Raw genomic sequence first — 24,296 nt, forward strand, 5'->3', positions numbered from 1 at the left:
AGATTACAGACGCATTTAAAGGTGTACAACCGGTTTATTAAATCAGGAGGTTTGTGTTAACATAGGGTCAGAAATCAAATTCTAAAAGGTAAAAGGAATACAAAACTTTAAATTCATAATATGGATTTATCCTAAAAACATTTACAGAGAATACATTACAAGTAGACAGTACATAATACACTTAATTTTAAGTCTGGACTATATTTAGTCCCACGTGGAAAACCAAATTGAAAAATACGGGTATCTGATATCATCCCTGATGGACTGTGGTCTAAAGTGGGAAATAAAAGGGAGCAAGGGCAGAATCTTCCTAATAGCTTTAAGGAGCCCAAAACAGGTCCCAGCGATCTTTATGGCTTGTGTCCTGAAGGTCAGGTCTTTTTCAATCCATATTCCCAAGCTTTTAATCTCAGACTTGGGGGTAGGGGGTTCACCCAAACTGGGGGGCCAGATGTTCTGCGGGAGAGAGAGCCCTTTCTGGCTAAGGAGGAGAATGTCCGTCTTTGAACCGTTAAGTTTCAAAGATGACCTATTCATCCATCCTTGAATTTCTACCAGACAGTTGTAAAGGTCTGATGGTTCCTGGTTCGGGTGAGATAGAGACACCACTAGTTGTGTATCATCAGCATAGCTGATGATTCTCACTCTGAACGGGGTGACAACCTCCTCCAAAGGGGACATGTAGATATTAAATAATGTCGGGCTTAATGATGAGCCCTGGGGCACACCACATTGGAGGAGGGTTTCGGGGGAGCGGGCGTCATTCTCCCAGACCTGAAAGGAGCGGTGGTCGAGAAATGATTTGAACCAGTTCAGAGCCGTGCCCTTAACACCAATGTTCTTAAGTCGCTCGATCAGCACCCGATGGTTGACAGTATCAAAGGCCGCGCTGAGGTCCAGGAGGATCACGGCCACTGATCCTCCTGCATCTAACAGGGCTCTGGCCTCCTCCACTGCTGCGAGCAGGGCGATGTCGGTGCCCTGCCCTGGGCGGAATCCAGTTTGTGAACATCTGAGCAAGTTGTTGGTTTCCAGATATTGCGATAGTTTTTTGTTTACTAGTTTTTCCGCGATTTTGCTGGTACGGGGGAGAAGAGAAATTGGCCTATAATTGGTAAACTCCGAAGGGTCCAGAGAAGGTTTTTTCAATAACGCCTTCACAACTGCCGCCTTCCAGCCTGTAGGGACTTTACCTTGAAGCAGTGAGGCGTTGATGAGGTGCGTGAGAGGGGGGGCGATGGTGAGGCCCGCTTTTTTCAAAATGCGTAGAGGGACAGGGTCCCTAGGGGAACCGCTTTTGATAGAATCTAAAGTGGCTAAAACCTCTTCAATGGTGACTGGTCCGAGAGAGCTTAAATGGGGAGTGGTGTAGTTTAAGTTTGTGCCGATTTCCTCAGCAGTGCTAAAGTCAACGGCCGGGAGGGAAGCGAGGATATTCTGAATCTTCTCCTCGAAAAATTTGGCCAGTTTGGTACATTTCTCTTCGTCTGCCTTGGAATCAGGCAGATGTTTTGGAGCCGAGTCTGGGACCTTCGAAAGTTCTTTTAGAATGGTGAAGGTTTCTTTAGCAGAACAGGAGGAATTGGCTATTCTTTCCTGAAAGAAAATACTCTTGGTGTTGCGCAGAGCGATTTTATAGTTTTTTAGGCAGGTGCGGAATGCGGCTTTTTAAACAGTTGCTTTATCTTTTCTCCAGGATCGCTCTGCTCTTTTGCACTCCTTCCGGAGGAGATTAAGCTCGGGAGTGTACCAGGGAGCCGGGGTCACTCTTTTAATTCGCTTAAGGGTGGTGGTTTTGGGAAGGAGTTCGTCCAATGACGAGGTGACCCAAGAGTTGAACTGATTGTCTGCAGTGGCTGGGTCGGAGGTCTGGGCAGGGGAGGACGCCAAAAGAGTAGATGCCCATGCATCAGGTGAAAGTTTATGCCATCGTCTGTCTGTGAACTGAGTTTTGATTTGTTGGGTGGGTGGGGTAGACAGGTGCCAAAAGATAGGTACTAGGAAGTGATCAGTCCAGGGAAGGGGGAGAGGGGGGCCGGAGGTGAGGGTTGCTATGGTAGTGAATACGGGGTCCAGGAGGTGTCCTTTGTCATGAGTGGGTTCAGAATTAACTAATCGTATCTCAAATGACGTGAGATCAGCCAAAAGTTCGGACACGATGGAGTCACTGGGGTCTAAAAGATGGAGGTTGAGGTCTCCCACACCGAGAAAGTTGGGAGCGATAGTTGCTATTTGGGTAATAGTGTCCACAAAGACACTGGGGAATTTTCCTGGGGTTCCCGGCGGGCGGTAAATCAGCAGCCCTGATAAGGAGTGCAGGGGGGATATTTGTAACGTGAAGTGGCAGCTTTCGCAGTCGGTGATGTTAGCATCAGTTGTTCTGCATGAAAACCGTTCTCTATAAATTATGGCCAGGCCACCTCCTCTGCAGAGGGGTCTATTTTGATATTGAATTTGGTACCCTGGAGGTAGGTCGTCGATGATGTCAGACTCAGACCAGGAGGTAAGCCACGTTTCCGTGAGGAACAAAACGTCGAATCCATGGTCACTAATCAGAAGATTGATTTCATGGGAATGTTTGGGAAGGGACCGGCAGTTGAGAAGGCCAAGCATACATTACAACAATGATAGAGAACAGCACAAAAAGGAGGCAAGTGCTTTTACATCTGCTCTTCGAGGCAGGAATATAAACAAATATCATCTAGTTTTAAAAAAACAAGAACACAAAAAAGTCACTTACCATTGGTGTGCTCGGATTTATCCTCTGGGTCGGCAAAATCACACCACAAAGCCTACAAACAAACCAGTGAAACAGGTTTAGGCTACGTTTCACATAGAATACAATACAAAACAATACACTTTACACATAATGCTGAATGTGGATTGCCTAGTTGGTCAGTTAGATTTCGAAAATACTACCAATCACTAAAACTGTGTTTTCTTGACTACTGGCATTCGTTTTCCTACTAACTTCGTCATACATCTGAGTTAGAACCACAAAGACATGGGATTCTAAGAGGGAAGATGTACTGACCGGTGGCTAGCCACTATTTAAGCAAGCTCTTCATTTGCACATTCTTTCAAAACTTTATTCTCCAAAAGGAGGGTGAAACCACCACAAAGGTTTTTTGCTGAAAGTGTGCAGATAGAATCCAGTTCGATGTCCTTGTTGAAAATTAACGTCTGCTCAAATGTGCACTCTAAATTCCAAACTAGCAAAGTAGTTTTATTTTCAAGTAGTATGGATTGCACACTGTTGACTTTCACACAAATTGTGTTACTGTTTAAGATATTTAAAAAATCATTCTTTAGCAAGACATGCAACCTTTCATTTGCACCAAGGTGGGTTCCTTGGTGTGTTGTTACGTGGTTACCCTCCACCAACTCCAGCTTCACTGTTGTGATAGGTTTTAGTGGGCCGTTTTTTTCGACAATATATTTGCAACTGTATTTTTTGTACACAATCCCCCCACAGTCACCAGGCATTCTGGGGCCAAAGTGTTTCTCCTTATAAGAACTATCGTAAGGTGGGGTTTCATTATTTTATTTAACACTATTATGGCCAAGTGCTATCTTTGCAAACTACACCATATACAATGACCTAGCTGCCAATTCTACATCTCAACCACATATCTGGCTAGCTTTGCACGCCTTGCAATGAAACTGTAGGCCTCAAACAAGCTGTATTATTGTTACAAGTAGTAGTTACTCAACTGGAATTTTCATTCACATCCAAAGACAAGCAGAGCCAGAGTATGAACCAACTGCACAACGCATAAATAGGTTGGATGCCTAAAACAATGGCTCTTATGTAGAGTTTTACTGATGACTGTGCAATAGTACTAGAAAAAGATTTAAGAACTCTTCTACCAAGACATTACTTTTCTGTCGTAGTCTAGCCTAAGCACATAGTAATTTGTGGCCATGTTTTTATTTCTGTATTTGCTCCTTTGCCGTTCAAAATATTAAGCTGAAAAATGGCCCATTATGATTTCGATATAGTTTTCGAAGCACGAATCCTGAAGAACTCATTTAAAGAAAAGGGGGTGGTAAACTGCATGTAAATAATCCCACAACAGAGAACCAGTGTTGCAAATTACCTTAATTTTAATTTGAATGTTTAAAGTATGCAATAGAATAGCAGCACTGAGAAAAAAACACGTATGCGCGAAACGCTGACTGGCGAGCCACAGAGTAATGACTATTAATGTTACAGCTATTATGGACTAGCAATAATTAGTACCTAATGACCAATAATAATCTCTTCCAGGCATGTTTTCTTGTGCCGTCTTGTTTTTGTTGTCCATTTTCTTATTCTGTCATTAAATTCCCAGATTCAGGTATTAGGCCTTTACTCTCCAGGGGCCTCTGTGGTTTATGTGCTGTTTTTTTCTCTCTTTTCTCTTTCCTCCATGCTTACATATCATTTAACCTACCTGCCCTCAGTTTTTTTTCAGAACAAATTTTATTAGTGTTATGGCAGTTGACAGAATACAAAAGAAACACTGCTTCCAAGATTGCAGAAAGACAGTGAGCATAGAAGAGCAACAGCGTTCAAGAAATTCAGTCAACATTATCCAACACCCCCCTCCCCGCATCCCCACCCGGGTCCCACCCCCCTCCCTGCACGGTGTTCATATTGTCCAGAAACAGGAGCCAAAGCAGCATGGTAGCGACAAGTGGACAGTTCACATGAGGGTAGTATAGACGTGATCTATATCAGAGGCTTGTGGCGCTGGGGGGTCCAGCAATAGGCCCCTATAATCAGCCCATTTCTTCCAAATCCTATAATGTTTCTTGGGGCAGCCTCTGGCCTCAAAGATCGGGCGTTCCAATCCCATGCTAAAGTCCATGCCCCGCTTCCACACCCCCACCAACGGAGCCTTGGGGGCTTTCCAGGCTTGGGCTATATCTCGTTTGGCTATTGTAAGACCCAGAAGGAGCAAGTGTCGTTTATACAGATTACCCCCCACTTTCTCCATAACGTGGAGCAGGCCCAGTTGCGGCGTGCGAGGGAGCTCCCATGCCAACACTTCCTCCAAGCATTCCCACACACCGGTCCAAAACCTCTGCAGCCGTGCACATCCCCATACTGTATGTAAGAAGGAGCCTACCTCACTGCCACACCTCAAACAATCCGGGGAGGCTATCAGCCCCGCCTTCCACAATCGTTCCCTCGTGTAGTATGCCCTGTGCAGGTATTTAAATTGAATAAAGCGCAGGCGCACCGCTATCGCTGCTCCCTTAGGGGCCTCCAGGGCTTCTCTCCAGTCCTCCTCCTCCAAGTCTCCCAGATCGCTCTCCCAGACCGCCCGCAACTTATCAAGAGAGGGGGAACAATGCGTAACTAATGTTTGATAGATGGTTGAGATTTTTTTTGATTCCAATTCCCCCATAAAGACTTTTGCTTCCAGGGGACTAAACTCCGGCAAGGACGACAAGTCCGCTAGTGCGGGGGTCAGGGCGTGGCGGAGCTGTAGGTACCTGAAGAACTGGGACCGGTGCATATCGAATTCATCTTGCAACATCTGGAACGATTTGAGGACTGTGCCCTTCAGGACGTGGCCCAGCGCCGAAATGCCTATGGCATCCCAGCCCTCAAAGCCCCGGAGCGCAGCCAGGCCGGGCAGTCTCCCATTATGCCATAAAGGAGTTTCGCCCGTGAGCGTGTTCCACCATCCCATGCGGCGGAGCGCATCGCGCCACACTTTGAAGATTACTTGCGTGGCCCTCGGAAGTCTCTTCCGGATAGTCGCCGAGTATAAAATAGTATGGAGCGTGTGTGGGTCCATCATATACCTCTCTAGGGCATAGGTCGGGTCAGTGCGATCCCCGTACCACCATTCGTTAAGAACAAGTAGGTGCGATGCCTGATAGTAGGACTGGACATCAGATGCGGCCAGTCCCCCACAGTAGGTCGACAGGAAGCAGGTGCGGAGCGCCACTCTTATCGCTCCACCGGCCCATAGGAACCGACCCAGAGCCGAGTTCACCTGACGAAACCATTGCTGCGGAATTGGGTACGGGTAGTTCTGCAATTGGTACAAGATTCGGGGTAGGGCCACCATCTTAAAAATGGCCGAACGGCCATAGACATTTAGAGGCATCCTGGACCACATCAGCATATCTGAGCGGATCCTGTCCCAAACAGGCACTACATTACGGGACCATGACACTCCCTGCACATCAGTTAGAAAGACACCAAGATATTTAAGGCCTCCCGCCGCCTCCTGAAGGACCGAGGCCCAGGGACCCAAAGTCCCCCTGTCGCCCAGGACCCACAGCTTCGACTTCTGCGGATTGAGCCGGAGGCCCGACACTTCACCGAAAACGCGCATTATTTCAAGGACCCTCGGCCCCGATTTATTGAGGTCCGTAAGGAAGAACAGGACGTCGTCCGCATATAGCGCAATCCTGTCAGACGGGCCCCCCACCCACTCCACACCACGCAATTGGGCATCCATCCTCACCCAGGCCGCAAGCGGTTCCATAGCCAGGGCGAACAGGTAAGGTGAGAGAGGGCATCCCTGTCGGGTGCCACGACCGATGAGGAATGTGTCAGAGGTGGCTCCCGCTATTCTGACCGTCGCCGTCAGGTCCGTATATAGCAGATGAATGTACGACAGGAAACGTGGGCCCAGATTGAGCCGGAGGAGGAGGGCTCGGAGGTATGACCAACTCAGGGAATCGAAGGCCCGGTCCATGTCCGCCAGCAGGAGGGCCGCGGGGATGCCCGCTGCTCGTGCCGCCTCCACCACCAGGTGAGCGCGACGTATATTGTGTCTTGTAGCCCTGTGAGGCATGAAGCCTGCCTGGTCGGCATGGATCAGGTCCGTGATGTAAGGGAGAAGACGGTTCACCAACGCCTTAGCCAATATTTTTGCTTCAAAGTTCAGCAAAGAGATCGGCCGATAAGAGTCCGGGCTGTCTTGGGGCCTTCCCGGTTTGCAGAAAACTACAATCTCAGCGTGTCGCCAGTCCGCTGGCAATCTGCCAAGCTCCCGAGCCGCCTCCAGTGCCTTCCTATAGCGCATCCCCAATTGGAGATGGAGCAACTTCATAAATTCGCAGGGGAACCCATTGGGCCCAGGGGCCTTGCCCGTGTTCAGGCCACCCAGAGCTTCCCCAAGCTCCTCTGCCGACAGTGGGAGGTCTAGGCGGGCCCTCGCCTCATCCGAGAGCGCCCGGGGTGGAAGGTCTGCGAGAAATCTGTCAATCTCCTCCGCTGGGAGAGATTCTCGGGGGGCATACTGGGTCTCGTAGTATTGAGCAAACATCTGGGCCAGGACCTCAGGGGCCGAGATAGGGCCGCCCGCGGCATCTCGGAGACCCGGCAGGGGCTGGGCTTGATAAGTGCTTTGACATAGCCTATATAGCATTGTGCTAGACTTGCCCCCCCATTGATAGATTCTGCTCTGCGTAGCGAGCCAGGCCGGTCGGGCTTCGTCTAACAATAGCGAGGTGTATGACTGCTGGAGGTGCAGGAGCCGGTCCACGGCCACTCCATCCTCCCCCGTGAGACATCTGGTCTCCTGGTTCCGCACCCGGTCGGCCGCCTCCTCCACCTCCTGCCTGCGGGCCCTACGATTCGCAGCGCACCACGCAATGTCCACGCCCCGAAGGACTGGCTTGAGGGCCTCCCACAGGGTCATGGCATCTATACTCGGGTCCTCATTCTCTGACCAGTAGTGCAAGATAGCCTCCCTCATGTGCGATTGATAGTCGTGGCGCTGCAAGTGCCACACAGAGAGGCGCCAGCGAAACGGCTGTCGCCGCACACCGAGGCTCAACGTCAGGGCGACCGGGGAGTGATCCGACAGGCCCCTCGGAAGTATGGAGGTGGAGTCGATTCTGCCCAACCAGGGTTGCGGGACGAATAGGTAGTCCAAGCGCGAAAAGGATTTGTGGACCGCAGAGACAAATGTATATTCACGATCACATGCATGCTGGTGGCGCCAAGTGTCAATCCATCCCATCCCCTGCGCCATCCTACTCAGCCTCGTAGAGGCATCTGACAATTGACCACCCCCAGGCCTACAGCGGTCAAGTCTCCCATCCATCACATCGTTCCAATCACCACCCACTACTGTCAACACATGCGGAAGAGTCGTCCATACCCCGAACAGCCGTTCAATCAGGGCATCTTGGAGTGGGGGTGGAGCATACACACTCCCGAAAACCACCGGCTCACTCCCCAGACTCCCCTTAACAAAGACATACCGACCATGCACGTCCAGCCATTGTGTTTCATGTGTGTAGGAGACCCTACGGTGTATGAGAATTGCAACTCCTCTGGACCCTCGTGTAAACCCAGCATGGAACACCTGATCATACCCGTATCTGCGTAGGCTCAGAACCTTGGTGCCCAAGAGGTGTGTCTCCTGAAGGAGCAACACATCCGCTCTTTCAGTCTTCCCCAGACGTAGAACTGCACTTCGTTTAATTTTGTCGAGCATCCCTCGCACATTCCAGCTCAAAATTCGCATTGAGGCCAGCGGGGGGCTCGTCCCCAGTACTTCAGCCGCCATCAATCATCCAGATTCCGAAATCGTCGGGCCACTGAGGCCACACACACATGCTCAGTCGTCTCCAGGTTCCCATGTACACCGTGCTAAGGCCCTTCCCAACTTCCCTCCCCACCATCCCCGGAACCCCCAAACCCCCGCCCCTCCCCCTGCAAACTTTCCCCAGACCCCAACCACACCAACAACCTCCCCTCCAACCCCCCACCCCATACCTCAGCAACATTGAAGTACCTGTCGCGATGCAGGCAATCTCAGCCCTCCAACGGGAGGCCCAAGACCCACTGCACCAATGGATCCCACCCAACTACCCACAAAGTGCCCAACTACTTCCCACTCAACACCTGGGAATGAACTCCGGGAGTAGGCCCGCTCTCGCACGAGCGTCTCCCGACCAACCGTCCACCCATGAACAGGAAGTCATGAAGTCAATCAGTACGTGGCATGTCGAAGAGGAGCGGCTTGCTCCGGCCACCAAGGCGTCTCACCAACCCTGTAGTTCCACGGTATGCACCAGTACAAGCGTGGGGGTCTCAGGATTTCGAAGGAGAAGAAGCCGTTTCCTCCGGAGAGTCCGCCGTGGCATCACTCGGAGGCGGGCGCTTTTGAGAGCGCGACCTCCAGTTACTCTTACTGCGCGATCGTCTGGGCGTTCTCGGGGGTCTTTCGGTGGTTGACGAGTCTGAGCCCCTCCGAGGGGGGGTGTTCACCTTGACTCGCACCGTCTCGTCCGTCCACTCAAACACTTCTTCCGGGGAGTTGAAAAACTGAGTGCGAGATTGGAAGACCACGCGCAGGCGAGCCGGAAATAGTAGAGCGTAAGGAATCTTGAGTTCCCGCAGCCGTGCTTTTGCCGCAGTGAATGACTGTCTCTGCTGCTGAACTAGTTTAGTGTAATCCGGGAACACAAGGATCTTATGATTTTCAAACATCAGTGGGTCCCGGGCGCGGGCTTGCCGTAGGATAACATCTCGGTCATGATAGTTGAGCAGTTTGGCTATCACCGAGCGAGGGCGAGCCCCAGTGGGCGGTTTGGGAAGCAGTGCCCGATGTGCCCTCTCCACCACAAAGCAGCGCGACAGGGAGTCCGGGGGGAGCCACCCCTCCAGCCACTGGGTCAGGAAGGCCTCCATATTTCCTTTCTCGCAGTTCTCCGGGAAGCCTATAAAGCGTAAGTTATTCCGTCTGGCTCTCCCTTCCGCGTCCTCCACCCGCAGTGCCAGTCCCTTCTGTATCCCTTCCATGGCAGCAACTCTCTTTTTGAGATTCACCACGTCGTCTTCAACTTCAGTGATACGGGTTTCTGTTTCGGTGATTCGTGCCACTGCGTTGCGCAGGTCCTGTCTGAGCAAGGTCACATCGGCCCCAACTGCTCCGATTTTCACGTCGAGCATGTCCCTCGCTTGTGTGATCGCTGCCATCAACGCCGCGTTGTCCGGCCCAGAGCCCTGGGGTCCTCCGGACGCCCCAGCACCTCCACTGGGGCCCGCGAACTTGTCCATCGGTCCCTGTTTGGGGGCATTCCCGCTGTTGCCCCCTCTCGTCATGTCGCCGGCGGAGTGATGACCCCGGGCGAGGGGGGCTGACAGACTAGGGGCACCCCCGGCTGAAGGAGTAGTCGCAGGCAGCAAGTGTCCCCGAGGCCGCCCAAGTATATTGTGGCCCCGTCGGCGATCGAGCGTGGCGCACGCTGTGATGAAGTGACTGCTGATCACCACCCTATTAGTGGTCGGAGAGGCGCTGCACCACGGTGCACGCGGTCGATGGGGGTCGCCCACCCCTCGGAATGGTCTGACTGGGGCGCCCCAGAGTCCGCACCACGCTCTCAGGTGCCAAAAGTGGGCCTGCCGGCTGGGTTGGCGGCCTGCAATAGTCCGGGAGGGGGGGGGAGGGGGAGGGGGTCTCCTCAGCCCTCGCCGCGGTCCGAGGCAACCGCCGAGCGCGCCCTAGGTGTCTGGCGCCAGTGTCCGGCAGGGGCACGCTTCAATGAAGGTGGAAGCAGGCAGGAGAGCTGGCAGAGCGCTCGCCCGTCCGCCCTGGCAGTAGTATTGTGCCCCGCGGCTCGAGACCGCCGCCGAATGGGGCAGACACGTCCCCTCCCCCGCAGCACCACGGCTCCTTACCCCCACTTCGAGCTCCTTACCCCCACCTCGAGTTGGGTTGGCGGCCTGCAATAGTCCGGGATGGGGGGGGAGGGGGTCTCCCCAGCCCTCGCCGCGGTCAGAGGCAACCGCCGAGCGCGCCCTAGGTGTCTGGCGCCAGTGTCCGGCAGGGGCACGCTTCAATGAAGGTGGAAGCAGGCAGGAGAGCTGGCAGAGCGCTCGCCCGTCCGCCTTGGCAGTAGTATTGTGCCCCGCGGCTCGAGACCGCCGCCGAATGGGGCAGACACGTCCCCTCCCCCGCAGCACCACGGCTCCTTACCCCCACCTCGAGCTCCGTGTGCGCTCCGACTGCTCTCTCCCCCAGCCGCCGCGTCCGCCCTCGCTCCGGATGGCTGCCCAATCTTCTCCGCCGCTCCGCAGCGTTGCGCAGTGTGTCGTGGGCGAGGCGGCACTTCCGGCCGGCGCCACCCGGCACCCAGCTACTTCCGGTCGGGCCGCACTGCAGCGGAGGGCCCGGCTGTGGTTTGCGATGCAGGCCTCGTCGCCCGGCGGGCTCCCAGCCGCCGTAAATCACTGATCCCGGGCCGCCGGGACTCCGAAATCACTGTCGGGGGATCCCCGCGGAAGCCGCTCTCCGCCACACAAAGTAGGGTGCAGATCGGTCAGGGCGACGCAGGATAGCAGGAGGATAAGGTGACGGCGGGACGGAGCTCACTCAAGCTGCGTCCGCCATGATCGCCGTCTTGGCCACGCCCCCCTGCCCTCAGTTTTCACTCGTTTTCCCCCCTTATTCGCTTATTCTTCCCTTTATCTCACTCATTCCCCAATTCACCAAATTTCACCTTAGAAACACATTCTGCTTCTTCCAAGGGCCCTTATTTAGTATTTAGTCCTTTTTATGTTCCTTTTAAACTCCCAGCCACACTCTCTGCTGTACCTTTTTTCCTTATTCACTTTCAGGTTTATATATCTCTCTCCAACTTGGGCTAATCTTTTCTCCTAAGTAGGCCTCACACCATGATCTTTAATCTTGTCCTACTCTCTGTATCTTGTCTCTTTGTAACATCCTTGGTCCCAGTTATCCACGTTCCCACCCACTCCCAATCCTTGTTTCAAATTCTATAGTGGCCCCCAAGTTACAGGAACCAAAAAACATTCCAGCTCATTACATAGCTGTCCGCATAACTGTAGTATCAAGTCCTCAATCTCTGGCCAGATAAAACACACTCTCTTCGCTATACCGACATTGAAAATTACAACACAAATCCATGTGACCAAAACTGGAGGACAGCTGGGTCTTATTTACCAAGGGGACATTTCTACCTCTTACTACTGTATCACAAAAAAACCTTACTTCATATTACTGCAGGCTGTCAGTTACCTTTCAACAAGGTCAGCCATTGTTTCCTTCTCCTTCATTCCGGACATCGAAATACATCTACACACTTTTTAAGATTAGCCAATAATTTCACATTTCCAACCTTTTAGACACCGCTGTTTATCCATGCATGGATCGCATACTAAATTTTGCATTCAGAGGCTGCCCTCCCTTTCTTCAGTAATAACACATCTTGATGAGTTGCTCTAACTTTGATAACTTCCTATTGGTCATAGATGATCTCCAAATTGCCAACAGAAATATGTGAGCCCGTACGAGGTGAGGCGTGGCGGAGGGACGGTGGAGGCCGCCACAAGGCGGGTGTACGTGATGGAAGGGGATTGTTTGTATAGTTATATTTTGTTTAAAATCTAATAAAAGGGGGCAGTGCCTGGCAAGCCAGCATGGCAGACGCTAGTTGAGTGCGCTCCGAGCAGTCAGGCCTCATCATCCGCCATCATCCTGCTAACACACACCGATAACTTAGCCCCACGGTCCTGAGGCACCCCGGGACTGGTGAGACGCCATTGTCGCTGGTTGGTTGCATCGTAGAGGTCGCTAAATGCCCGGAGTGGAATCTCTGCCGCCCAGCTCTACACAGCAGTTGCTGGAGGGACGCAGAGAGGGCCTAAGTGGAGACTGCTCCTGCGGCGGGGCAAGCCTATTGGCTATCTGCAGTGGGGCCGGGCATGGGCCTGCCCAACTCTTGGTGGGGCCGTGGTGCCGGCCACCAGCTTGTGAGAGGCTAAGGCCGTGGGCCTGCAGCTGAAGCTTGATCGGGCCTGAGGAGACCGGGCTGAATCTTGTTTGGGCCGAATTGCCGACTGGTCATTGTGGTAATTGAAGGTGTGCGGCCAAACTGCGCCCAGCCCACATTTTGGCTGTTGGCGCATGGGCTGTTGATCTAGCCCCCTGTTGAACCCCGCGGCCTGCAGTGTTTGGAGCCAGTGCTGGGGCCTGCCTGCCGCCCAGGCTGCCAAGATCAGGTCCAGGAGTGGCGCTGGGGATCAAGTGCCCCTCCCTTGCTGCAGCGTGTGTAGCTGGTTGGTGGCCCGGCGTGTGAGATCCCTTTAGGCGGTCCGCGTTACGTCTGATCCTGGGGCTGCGTGAGCGGCCGAGCTAGGCCCCAGTGCTGCTTCTGGCCCTGGATCAGCCGAGTCCGTGAGGTCCAGCCGGTAGTGCATAGACACTGGATCAGTGTTGCTGAGTGGAGACAGGTGCCCAGTGGTGCTGTGTAGAGGAACCTTGCTGGACCATCTGGGATGAACTTTCCCCGTAGCTAGAGGGGTCTGCTGCGCCGTGTGGCCCCTAGTGCGTCAACATGACTAAGGACAAATCATCCGCCACGTTAACCAAGCAGAGTACCAAGGACCATTACACGAACACCGGGGTTAGCGATGTAGAGGGGGGCGCTGCAAAGGTCCCGGATAACGGCCTGCTGTAGGCAGCAACCACACAATGTTGCAACATGCTGGATGCAGAGAGTGGGGTGGTGGGCTCTGGGGTTATCCTGTTGAGGCAAGACATTCGGAAGGCACTCATTCACATAATAGGAGCAGAGATCAGGGTGTCGACTGTCGAGGACACTGTGACGTCACTTCAACAGAAGGTTAACAAACTTACTGTAGTCACTCAAGAATTGGGGGTGCGGGAGGAAGATGCAGAGGGCAGCGCACGCCCCAACAATCTGCGTTTTGTGGTGTTCCCAGAGGGGTGTGAGGGTGCCTCAATGGAGGAATTTGTGTGGTGGTGGCTGCGATTCATCATGCTCGAGGGTTCCCGGTCCACATATTTCGTTCCTGAGAGGTCGCACAGGGCGCTAGGGAGTAGGGAGAATTAGTTAGAGACACCATTGTCAAATTCGCTCTGGGTCAGGATAAACTTATGCATGATTCACACACATTCGGAATAGTCCCAGAATACACAAGGATCGTTAAACAACAGTGTCAATACTTCGTGGCAGCGAAGCGCCGATTACGAGAGTCGAATGTTTAATATAGGCTGTTATATCCGGCATGTATGAGGGTTGTCTACAAGTCACAGTCTTTGTACTTCAATATACCTGAAGCGATCTTTGCATGGACAGATGAGAAGATACGGTCACAGCCACATACGCCGCCGCCTCTGGAGTGCAAAGAAATCCCCATCGAAACGTCAACAGCAATTTCACTCCAATTGCTGATCACCATAATAGAAAAGAAGATCCACAATGTAGAGCTTGGGTCATGGATGATGGGCTGCTACTGTTGAATTCCAGCTTCAACTTGTGTCCTTATTGTACTGCAGAGGACTCAGGCTTGTAAGCCTTTGTAAGCGTAGGAGGTGAGGGGGTTCAGGTCTGACTGCTTACCTGGAAGGGAGTTCCCGAGGCTTCCAAGGACACACACCTGCTGTGACAGATATTTCTGGTTTGTTGAAGAATTGGGGTGGGCGATGGTCTATCCGGGTTTGTTGTTGAGTTTTAAGTTGGCACAGACATTGGTACATCATGAACCTCAGACACCCTGACTTCGTATGGTTTCCTGCATAATTATAAGTGGTCACATACAACCTTGATGGACGGAGTGGGGGGGTGTGTGTTCGTATCATGACGTGGAATGTCCGGGGCATCCACAATAAGGTTAAATGTGGGACAATCCTAAGGCAAGCTAAAAGGCTTACGACAGACATATTGCTGCTACAATAGACTTATATGATGGAATCAAGGACACCCTGCCTTGTACGTTTTCGGTTTGATCAGATATTCTACTCAGTGTTTCTTAGGCGCTTGCAAGGTACAGCAATTCTTATTCAACGTAGAGTTCCCTAAGGCCCACCAGAGTGTGGACATGTTCGGGTGGTAGGTACACCCTAGTGACGGGGATGCTTCATGGGGAATTACTGACTTTGGGTAGAGTCTAAGCCCCAGCCCGTCCCTTGAGTCAGGCATTTTCAGATAGAGTTTTACGCCTCTGGTGTGAGTTGCCAGATGGATTATACCAGGTGGGGATTGGAATGATGTGTTGGCGCTAGAGGAGGATAGATGGCACACGACCAGGCATGCTCTGGGCCCTGGTAAATCTAAGCTTTTTTGCCTTCCTCTCTGGGGTGGACAGCTGCATGGCAGGCGTATTACCCAGCAGCGGCTGGCTATACCTTTTTCTCAGCCGTTCATGGATCCTTCTGCAGGCTGGATTACATCTTTCTTCCCAGCCCATATGTTCCCAGGGTCTTGGTTGTTGCGATCTTGCCAGGCGGGTTGTTGGACCATTCTCCTGTGGCCCTCCCTTTGCATAATGGTCCTCATCGGTCCCCATTTCGATGGCGTATGTCACCATGGCACCGGCATAACCCGTTGTAGAAGTCCCTGCCTCACCGGTTGGTCGTGGAATAGTTCTCTCTCAATGTGGACACTGCTTCCTCCAGTGTTGTCCTACGAGATGCTGTTAAACCCACATTGCGGGGATGGACATTAGTTTTTGAAAGGAGAAACGCGGCGCAAAATGGAAAAGATAGTGCAACTGGAGGCTCAGATGCAGGCACTAGAGGGCGATGTTCGAAGGGGTTGCAGCATCAGCTACTTTTATCCCAGCAACAACTGCAGCAGTTGCAGTTAGATGAGGCCCACCTGAAGTGGCAGGCGGCACAGAGGGGGATCGATCAGTGGGTCGACAAGTCCAGTAAGATGTTACATCATCTGTGTCAGATCAGGCAGATGTCCGTGCCGGTGCTCCGAGATGTTGAGGTTAAGCTACGGTCCAGCCCTCATGAGGTAGCTCAGGCTTTTGCAGCATATTATGGGACCTTTTATGCCCGAATGGACATCTTGACTAGTGACTAAATTGTAAATCTTGAACGCACTATGCCTCCCCGACTAGTACCAGATATGGCATGTAAATAGCTTGACAAACAAATTACTGTGGAGGACCTGGATGGTCTCCGCCCTGGCAGGGCTTCGGGACCCAATGGATTCCCTTGTGAGTTCCTCAAAGCACATATGCCCCAGCTGGGGAAACATTTGTAAAGGGTGCTAGAAGAGGCCGCCGACATGGCGATCCTTCCACCTGACTGGCGACATGCGGAGACTGTGGTCTTCAACAAGCCAGGTTGTCCCCAGGAAGAGCCATCCTCTTACAGACCAATTTCCCTTCTAAACATAGAGGTGAAGCTGCTTGCTAAAGTTTTGGCCAACAGACTGCTCCATCATATATCCGATCCAGTTCACCCAGATCAGGCCGGCTTTATGCCAGAACAGTCTACCCGCCATAATATTCAACTGGTCCACAATGCTCTGGTGATGGTGTCAAGCCTGGAACGGCTGACAACATCCTACTGGCTGACATCGACAAAGCCTTTGATTCAATAAGCAGGGAGTACCTGTTCACCCTTCTCAGGCCCTGAACCTGGGATCACTTTCCTCTCATATGTTTGTCTATTATACACTGATTTGACGGTGTCCGTTCAGGTGGCAGGCGCGGTTTCTGACCCCATCCCTATATACAAAAGCACTCAACAGGGGTATCCACTGTCCCCTCTGTTATTCACGCTCGCAGTGGAGCCACTGGCCGCATGGGAGAGGTAAGACCCCCTGCTGCGTGGTTTCGATTGGTCCAATGAGATAACTAACAGGATAGCACTATATGCGGACAACGTCCTGTTTTTTCTTACCGACCCGGACTTTTTTGGCCCGCTGATACTGCAGATCATGTAGGTTTTTTGCGAGAACTTGGTGCTCCACAGGAATCTGACCGAGTCAATCCTTTTTCCGGTATGTGGGTTTCCAGGGAAGGACGGCATGGGCCGCAGACTTGACGCATACAGATGATGGTTTTCATTACTTGGAGGGGGTCTAGATTTCCCCTGATCCAGTTGTCTCATGGTCCCATTATATTGGCCCTCTGTTGTCCAGGGTGCTGGAAGAGGTGCGGTTGGGGACCTCAATGCCCCGGTCATTGCTGGGAGAGTCAGCCATCTTTAAGATGGTGTCTCTGCCGCAGGTGTTGTACAGGCTCCAAAATTACCACTACGATATTCAGAGACTGTGGTTTCGACAAATGAATGCTGTCCATTCTGGGGGGAGATCCAAGTGGCTTTCCAAACTTGCAGTCAGTCCACCATCTGTGGGTGGAAAATCGCTGCTGCCGACATACACAGGTATTATGCAGCCTCTCACCTTCTCAACGTTAATGATTGGTTGTACAGTGAGCAGGATAATCCAGCTTACCCTGTGAAGAGGTGGGCGATGTGTGACCGGCCAGTCTGACTTCCTTTATAGCGACTAGGGGATGGAATATCTTTCCTCCAGCAGCCCAGCTAGCCATTCTGTTATGGCAGCAGACTGTTCGGCAGCTGGGCTTGTGGGGGAAACTGACCAGGGAACCCTGTTGTGGCACAAGAACTTCCTACGACAGGTGTTCACGCTGTCGGGTTCGCAGGGCTGGAACCTCATTGGCATTTCCACATTGGGGGATCTCAAGAAGGGAACGGTACTCAAATCCAACAATTACAGGAAGAATACCAACTCCAATGCGGTCAATTTTACAAATACCTACAGTTCCGACATGCTCGACTCCCATATATTCGGAATCTACTAGAACTGCCGGAGTTTAACCCACTGGAGGACAGACTGTTGATGGGAGATTTAGGTGCCCATACGATTAGACAGATTTTTCAGCCTCACGATACATATAGCCTCAAAACCTTGACAGCCTTGCCAGAGACCTGGAAAATGATGAATGGATGGAGGGTTTGGCGGCCCACTGCAGTGCGGGCATATCTTCCCGCTACCGTCTAATCCAATTCAAGTATCTACATAGGGCCTATCATACCAGACATTGCCTATGGCGGATCAGTGTGATATCCTCCCCATGTGTCTCTGATGCGGTACTGAGAACGGGACCGTCCTCCACACAGTCTGGAGTTGTGAAGCATTGCCAATTTCTGGAGGGGGGGTGACCTCTTGCTTGGCCCGGGTATTGTTGTGGGAGGTTCAAATTGATCCTAAACTGATACTCCTTCTCAGTACTGATGTGATCGGGGGTGTGGGGGAAATCGATACACGCAGCTTCTTCTGCTCTTGGGACTTACCCTAGCCAGGCGCGACTTAGCAGAGAACTGGAAGGCGGAGTCACTGCCCTCGTGGGAGTGTGGAAAACAGCTATGGATAGGTGTATGGGGATGGTGATAAGAGATGGCAGTCTTTCAGGCGAGGGGCTGCCCTCAGAAGCATGGTAGGATTTGCCGAAGGTGAGCAGATTATCGAGGTATACTGTTGCTATCTGTGTTCCAGCAGAAGTCATGGGGCGACAAGTGGTGGCCTTCTGAACTAGGTGTGACCCTCTCTCCAGCATCGGAGATAAAAAATCTAGGGGTTTGGCTCGACCCGACCCGCGGCTTTATCTGTCATACCAAGAAGGTGGCGGCTTCTTGCTATGGAATTATTAGAGGACTTAGGCCTATCCTTAAATTTTTTGATGCATCCACCAGGCAACTGGTGGTTCAAGCATCAGTGCTGTCTCGGCTGGATTATGCCAGCTCGCTGCTGGCTGGGATTAATCAGTCAGAACTCACCCGGCTGCAGCGAGTTCAAAACGCTGCAGCCAGAGTGGTGATAGGTCTGCCAAGGCGAGGCTCGGTTTCCAAATCTTTGCACTCTCTCCATTGGCTTCCCGTACACCAGAGGATCAAATTCAAGGTTCTCTGCCTTGCGTTTAAAATCCTCAAGGGTACATCTCCCCAAATTTTGGAGAATCTGCTGATACCGTATGTTCCTCCGCGAACCCTCAGATCCTTGGGTCAGAATCTGGCAGTGGTTCCGCATTTCAGACTAAGCAGAGCTGGTGGCCGCTCATTTCGAGTGCTAGCGGCAAATTGGTGGAATTCCCTTCCCCCGCATATCCGGGCTATTGATGACCTTTTTCAGTTTAGACGGGCCATCAAGACCATCTTATTTGTTTAGCTTTCATGCTGGGTCCTATGGCCTTCTTGATTCTCTTTGGTGTTGTGTTGTGTTTGCCTTGTCAAAGCGCCAGGACGCCCCTTCGCTGAGGCAGCTGTGCGCGGTATAAGTAAAAATAACATAACATAACATAATGGAGGTACAATCATATGGGCCTGAGATATAGTGGCGGTCCCCATTCCCTGTAAGATGAATATGTCAATGGGCGTTATTAATGTATGGGGTTCTGGGGCGTAGTGTTAAGTCCGCGCTCGTTTTGTTTGATTATGTAACAATAGTATCATTAAGACATGTTGCATTTATGTATATAAAATCCTGTTAGAGCCAGTCAGGCTTTGGTGTACTTAAACATTCAATAAAATGTGTTATTTAAAAAATCTAATAAAAATATTTATTTTTTTTAAAGAAAGGAGTGAGCTCCACTGATCAGTTTAATTTGGGAGCAGCATTTGGCAATCTCCATAAAAACGCTACTATACAGCATGTAGGCAGTCACTATTTCTATCAATGTAATTGCGAGAGCTGTTCTGCATCCTTCCCTCTCCTTTCTGCCCACTTCTATGTCCTACAGAGTTTGCAAAGGCTCCATCCTTCTGCCTACTGTATTAAATGTATTTCTGACCTCAAGTCCCTTCCTCGAATGCTCTGGTGTGGATTTCTTAATGACAACAAGCTCTAGATTAGCTTGTTTGGAAATGGCTCAATCAAGCTCTCAGTTCAGCCTAAATCTCAGTGAAAATGTACGTTTGGCGTTCCCCCAAACACCTCCATAGGCTTTAACAGGTGTCCACATTAGTTCCTCAGAACATTTGCAAAGGGGAGAAAGCATAAAGGATTATTGGTACAAATAACTCAAACATATCCTTGGTCCTCAGATTAATAACTGAATGTCTTCAGGCAATCACATTCTGAGCTGCATGAGGAACATGAGAACATTTCTTCTAAAGGTGGACATCAACTTTTTAACCAACTACCAATCACTTTGAAACAGGATTAATAAAACCCTGTCCAATAAGTGTTTACAGACCTAGGCTTGGAAAAAGTGTGCTAATTTCAGCAGACAGATACACTTCAAGATAAGAAATTATAGTCCCATTCACAGTTACCTCCTCAATCTTCCAATCATAGATTCTATTTATTCAAACTCTCCTCTTTGGTTGAGGACAGATTTGACGTTCAAGTAGAGGTCCTCTGTAGTAGTCTTCCACAGTGATCATCTATGTTTCAATAACATTAGGTTGTACTTAAAGATCGTTGAATAATATTTGATACGTATGATGCTCTCTATCCATCTCGTCTTGTATCATCAGCCTGTAGGCGCTTGAGGTTTCCAAAGATATGCTGGCCTTGGAAATCTCAAATAAATGAATCTATTTCAAAAGATTTTTGGTACAGCTTTTCTGCCACATGGACAAAAGCTCCAGAGTGCATGTTCAACACAACTGCTCGCAAAACAACTAGATACACTTCAAGATAGTGTCTCCAAAAATGTCCAGAAGCTTATTACTACACCAATATTTTGTTGTAGAGGAACACCAATATTTTTTTGTAGAGGAAGCAATGACAAGACCTGGAGAAGAAAGTGCGATATAAATACTACAAACCCCTGCCGTTATCAAAACATCACGTTGACTCTTCAGTTGGCACCAAGTAGTAGAAATGAAGGACAGCAGCTAAACATTATGACTGACAAGGAAAATAAACAACTTGTAATAAAATATTACACTACTTTCACTACAACACCTGCTGCCTGTCAAAAATGCCATTCAACAAGCCAAAATGTTTTTGCTTTCGATTAATGAAAATATGTTATTGTTGCATTAGCAATGCCTACATATTACCTGCAGATACTAGTGTCTGGGTTGCAAGGAGTTTTTATTTCATTGTTTTGAGTCCAATGGCTATGAGATGGTGGTCCTACCTAAACGTTCCTCCACAATGCAGTGGCCCAGGCACAATGATCATTAAGTACAGAGGGAGTTGCCTTCAAGCAACCACTTTTGCACAGTGGTCATTAGCAAATAGAAATGGTTTGCCAGTTCACAAATGGGATAGTTGTGATTACTTGCCAGTTAAATTTCAAGCTTCCAGGAACCATGTTTTCACTGTAGTGCACCTACGCCTTTTAGGAGCCGTCCGTCCGAAGGAAGAGAGAGCTGAGGATGCATGTAGAAAGCCACCAATGCGAAGCACATGCACAAATTGCTTGCTTCAGATAGACTTAGAAATCACAGACAGCAACAGTCAGTACAAACAAGGCATTGCAACATGCTTGTAACCCAACGTAGCGTGCTTAGCATTTTGATTCAGGAACCATGTATACTATGCTAAAAAGCCTTTACAATACCTATGTGCAGCGAACAAAAAAAGAAACAATTGCCTATGCCAGACCATGCTTACGTGATTGGAGACAGTGAACCTAACCAACTGCTAATTATGTATCAGCTTTATTAGTTTATCTACTGTATTTTGGAAAGCACCATTTGGAGTACTGGTGCGTAAGTGCATATTAACTTGTCAGAAAGAACAGACTGAAGAACAAATGTGAGTGGATGGAAAATAAGAGGAGAAGCCCAGATCTAATGCACTGGCTATAAATCAACTTCTGCTAGGACAAGTACATTTTAACGTATGTTTCCAGTGTAATGAATGGCTACACCTGGAATTGGAAAGACGGCTAGCTTACCCTACGCATTGCTTACACATTAGGCTCTCCTCTGCTCACCTTAACAAAGGATTTTGTGAAGAGATCAATTTACAGCTTGCTTCCTGCTATTATGAGATCCACAGTTAACTTACCATTGCGATTATTTTATTTTTTTTGCAATTGAAATTTCAGTGCAACTTACTCAATACCACATCATTCTTGAATACTGCAACATTATAACAGCACAAATAAAATACAAGATAGGCAAAGAAAACTGTATCAATATTTTTGTGTTGAATTTGACACAATTTGGTTATAAAAACAACTTGCTTTAGTAAGTTTCAAAATGTTACCACTTAAGTTTCAAAATTGCCAGTTCTGTAAAATGTGGTATTTACGGGAGCCTTGAATAAAAGATATGCTAGAACTAACTGGTTTCTTCTAAGAGGGTCTTTTTTGTGACATGTGCACGGACTAGGAGGTGCAATCAAGTGTCCCAAAGCACCTGATGTCAATCTTCTAATTCCTTGACCAGGCTACAGCTTACAGGGAGCCAAGTGGTTGATGATAGTCAGAAGCATGAAAGGTACGCAAACTAAAGAGAGAAGAAAGATGGGGAGGAGGGAAGAGGGGGGACTAAATTGAAGGCACTCTGCTTGACTCAGAAGGCAATAAACAATAGAGGCGCCCCAAAATCAGAGGCATGGCTGGGCCATATGTCCTCATCAGGAGCCTAAGATCAGTTCAAGAACACATTCTCAGAAAAAAGAATCAAGACAGCAAGATGAGGAGGTAGATTCTTTTCACATATGGCACCTAAGCTTTTGGAACGTATTGCCACTTAAATTAGGATTTGAAGAAGTGGAATCTAGAGTCAGGAAAAAGTTAAAGACATGGCTATTCCCGCAGTTCTTTTAACATACTGACTTCCTTTCTTCAGCTCAGTCACCTAGCACTGGGAAGCCCTTGGGCAGCTATGCGCTTTAGAAACCCATATAACATAACAGTCCATAACTGACCAGCAGCAACATAGCAAAGGATTAGCAGGAGAGTGGAGTGAAGGGAGGTCAGAGAAAAGGAGAATAAAGAATGCAGTCAGAATAATAAATGTCAAAGAATTGAGAGAAGTAACTATATAGGTTATCAAAACGATCAACCTCTAAGAATAAGAGAAAAAAACGATGCAAAACACACAAAGCTTTTTGCCTGAACTGTGCTTAACCACAGACAGCTCTTGGTTTTCAGGATGCAGGGATTCCTTAACTTGCTGAAACATTATGTAAAATAAGACAACCAACATTGATAGAGGATTTTTACCAGTGTGGCTCCAAATAGTTTCCTCATGAAAACCTGTTGCTACCTTGGAATAACATAGTTTCTAACTGTGCACACATTTTGTCAGCTGCAGAGTGGACTTGATGCACATTGTTCCAGGGCTTCGGCCCCTCTGGCAGGAAATCTGACCAAGATGACAAATTTGATGGACAAGTTAAATGGCTTTTTGAAGTGTATGATATTTAAAATGGTAAATTACAAAGATCACCTTGAACAACAGGGGTCTGATTAATCAGGTATGGGGCCATGGTATGCATTCTGTTAAACGAGTTAGGTTAGGTGTTTTTAAGAGAACCAAGAAGCATTCAGCAATCCTGTGAGTAGGGTGTTGCCGCTATTCATAGAGGGATAACCACCGGGCACTGACAGAGGTTTGCCTTTTATATTTATTTATTGAGTTTTATATAGCACAAACTTGACCCAAGGGCATCAGCGCACTTCACAGAGTTAGCAGCATATACATGATACATTTGGAGTAAATGCAGATACATAGTGATAGAAAGTGATGAGGTATACGAGGTATGAAATTGCCTAAGCCTAAATATGTAAGATACATTTCGGGTACAAATAGATACACTGTGACATTATGTGACAAGGTGTACAAGGACACTGTGGGGATAGAGCCAAAACAAATTTGAGGTAGATATGGTATACACAATACATATCGCTTTGCAGAGCACATCTGCAATGGGACAAAATTACAAGTAGAGTAAAATAAAAACAGCAAAACAAATACTATCAATAAATACGACAAAACAGGCTGAACAGAAGTAAAGACAGGAGTTGTAGGTCTGAGGTAGCTGGGGATAAGGCCTCTTGTGGATAGGGGGGACTAGAGACACAGATTTTCCCAGGTTAGTGGTGCACAGATTTATTTTGAGGGAGTGCGGAGGAAGCCCGCAGGCTAGGCAGGAGCTTTAAGTTGGGTTTAAGTTTTTGTTGAACAGGAGAAGCTTTAGTTTCTTCTTGAAGTGAGGGAAGAGTTGATTTTCCCACATGTCCCAGGGCTGGGAGTTCCAGATCTTTAGCGCATTCCCGGAGAAGGAGCGGGTGCGCAATTTCTCGTTCTTAAATTTTGGAGTAGTCAGTTTGAGCTTTGTAGTGGTCTCTTTTGGCCGGTTTTTGAAAGTTTATTCGTGAAATAGATTGGCTTCTCACTGTAGAGCTCTTTTTGGGTTATGCAGGCAGTATTTAGTATGGCCCTTGCCACGATTGGTAGCCAGTTGAGTTGTTTGAGGGTGGGAGTGATGTGATTAAAGAACCTTTCCCTGACACAAGTCTAGCCACAGCATGGGGAGTGGCTTTCAGTGGGGCTAGGTAAGATTTTGGGGGACCCGGAACCATTGTGGCGCTACAGTGTAGCTTGGGTAAGACT

The 24,296-nt window shown here is 49.5% G+C and overlaps 1 protein-coding gene across 1 annotated transcript in view; it reads right to left on the bottom strand.

The window, feature by feature from the left end:
• The window catches only part of ANAPC1 (anaphase promoting complex subunit 1), an 815,950-nt gene that overhangs the window by 765,907 nt on the left and 25,747 nt on the right, over window positions 1-24,296 (bottom strand). The window contains exon 3 of the mRNA XM_078648767.1: window positions 2,741-2,792. Coding sequence (XP_078504893.1) covers window positions 2,741-2,792 — 52 coding nt within the window. The remainder of the gene's footprint in view (window positions 1-2,740; window positions 2,793-24,296) is intronic.

Source organism: Lissotriton helveticus, chromosome 6 (genome assembly GCF_964261635.1).
Source record: "Lissotriton helveticus chromosome 6, aLisHel1.1, whole genome shotgun sequence".
In the NCBI taxonomy this organism is placed as follows: domain Eukaryota; kingdom Metazoa; phylum Chordata; class Amphibia; order Caudata; family Salamandridae; genus Lissotriton; species Lissotriton helveticus.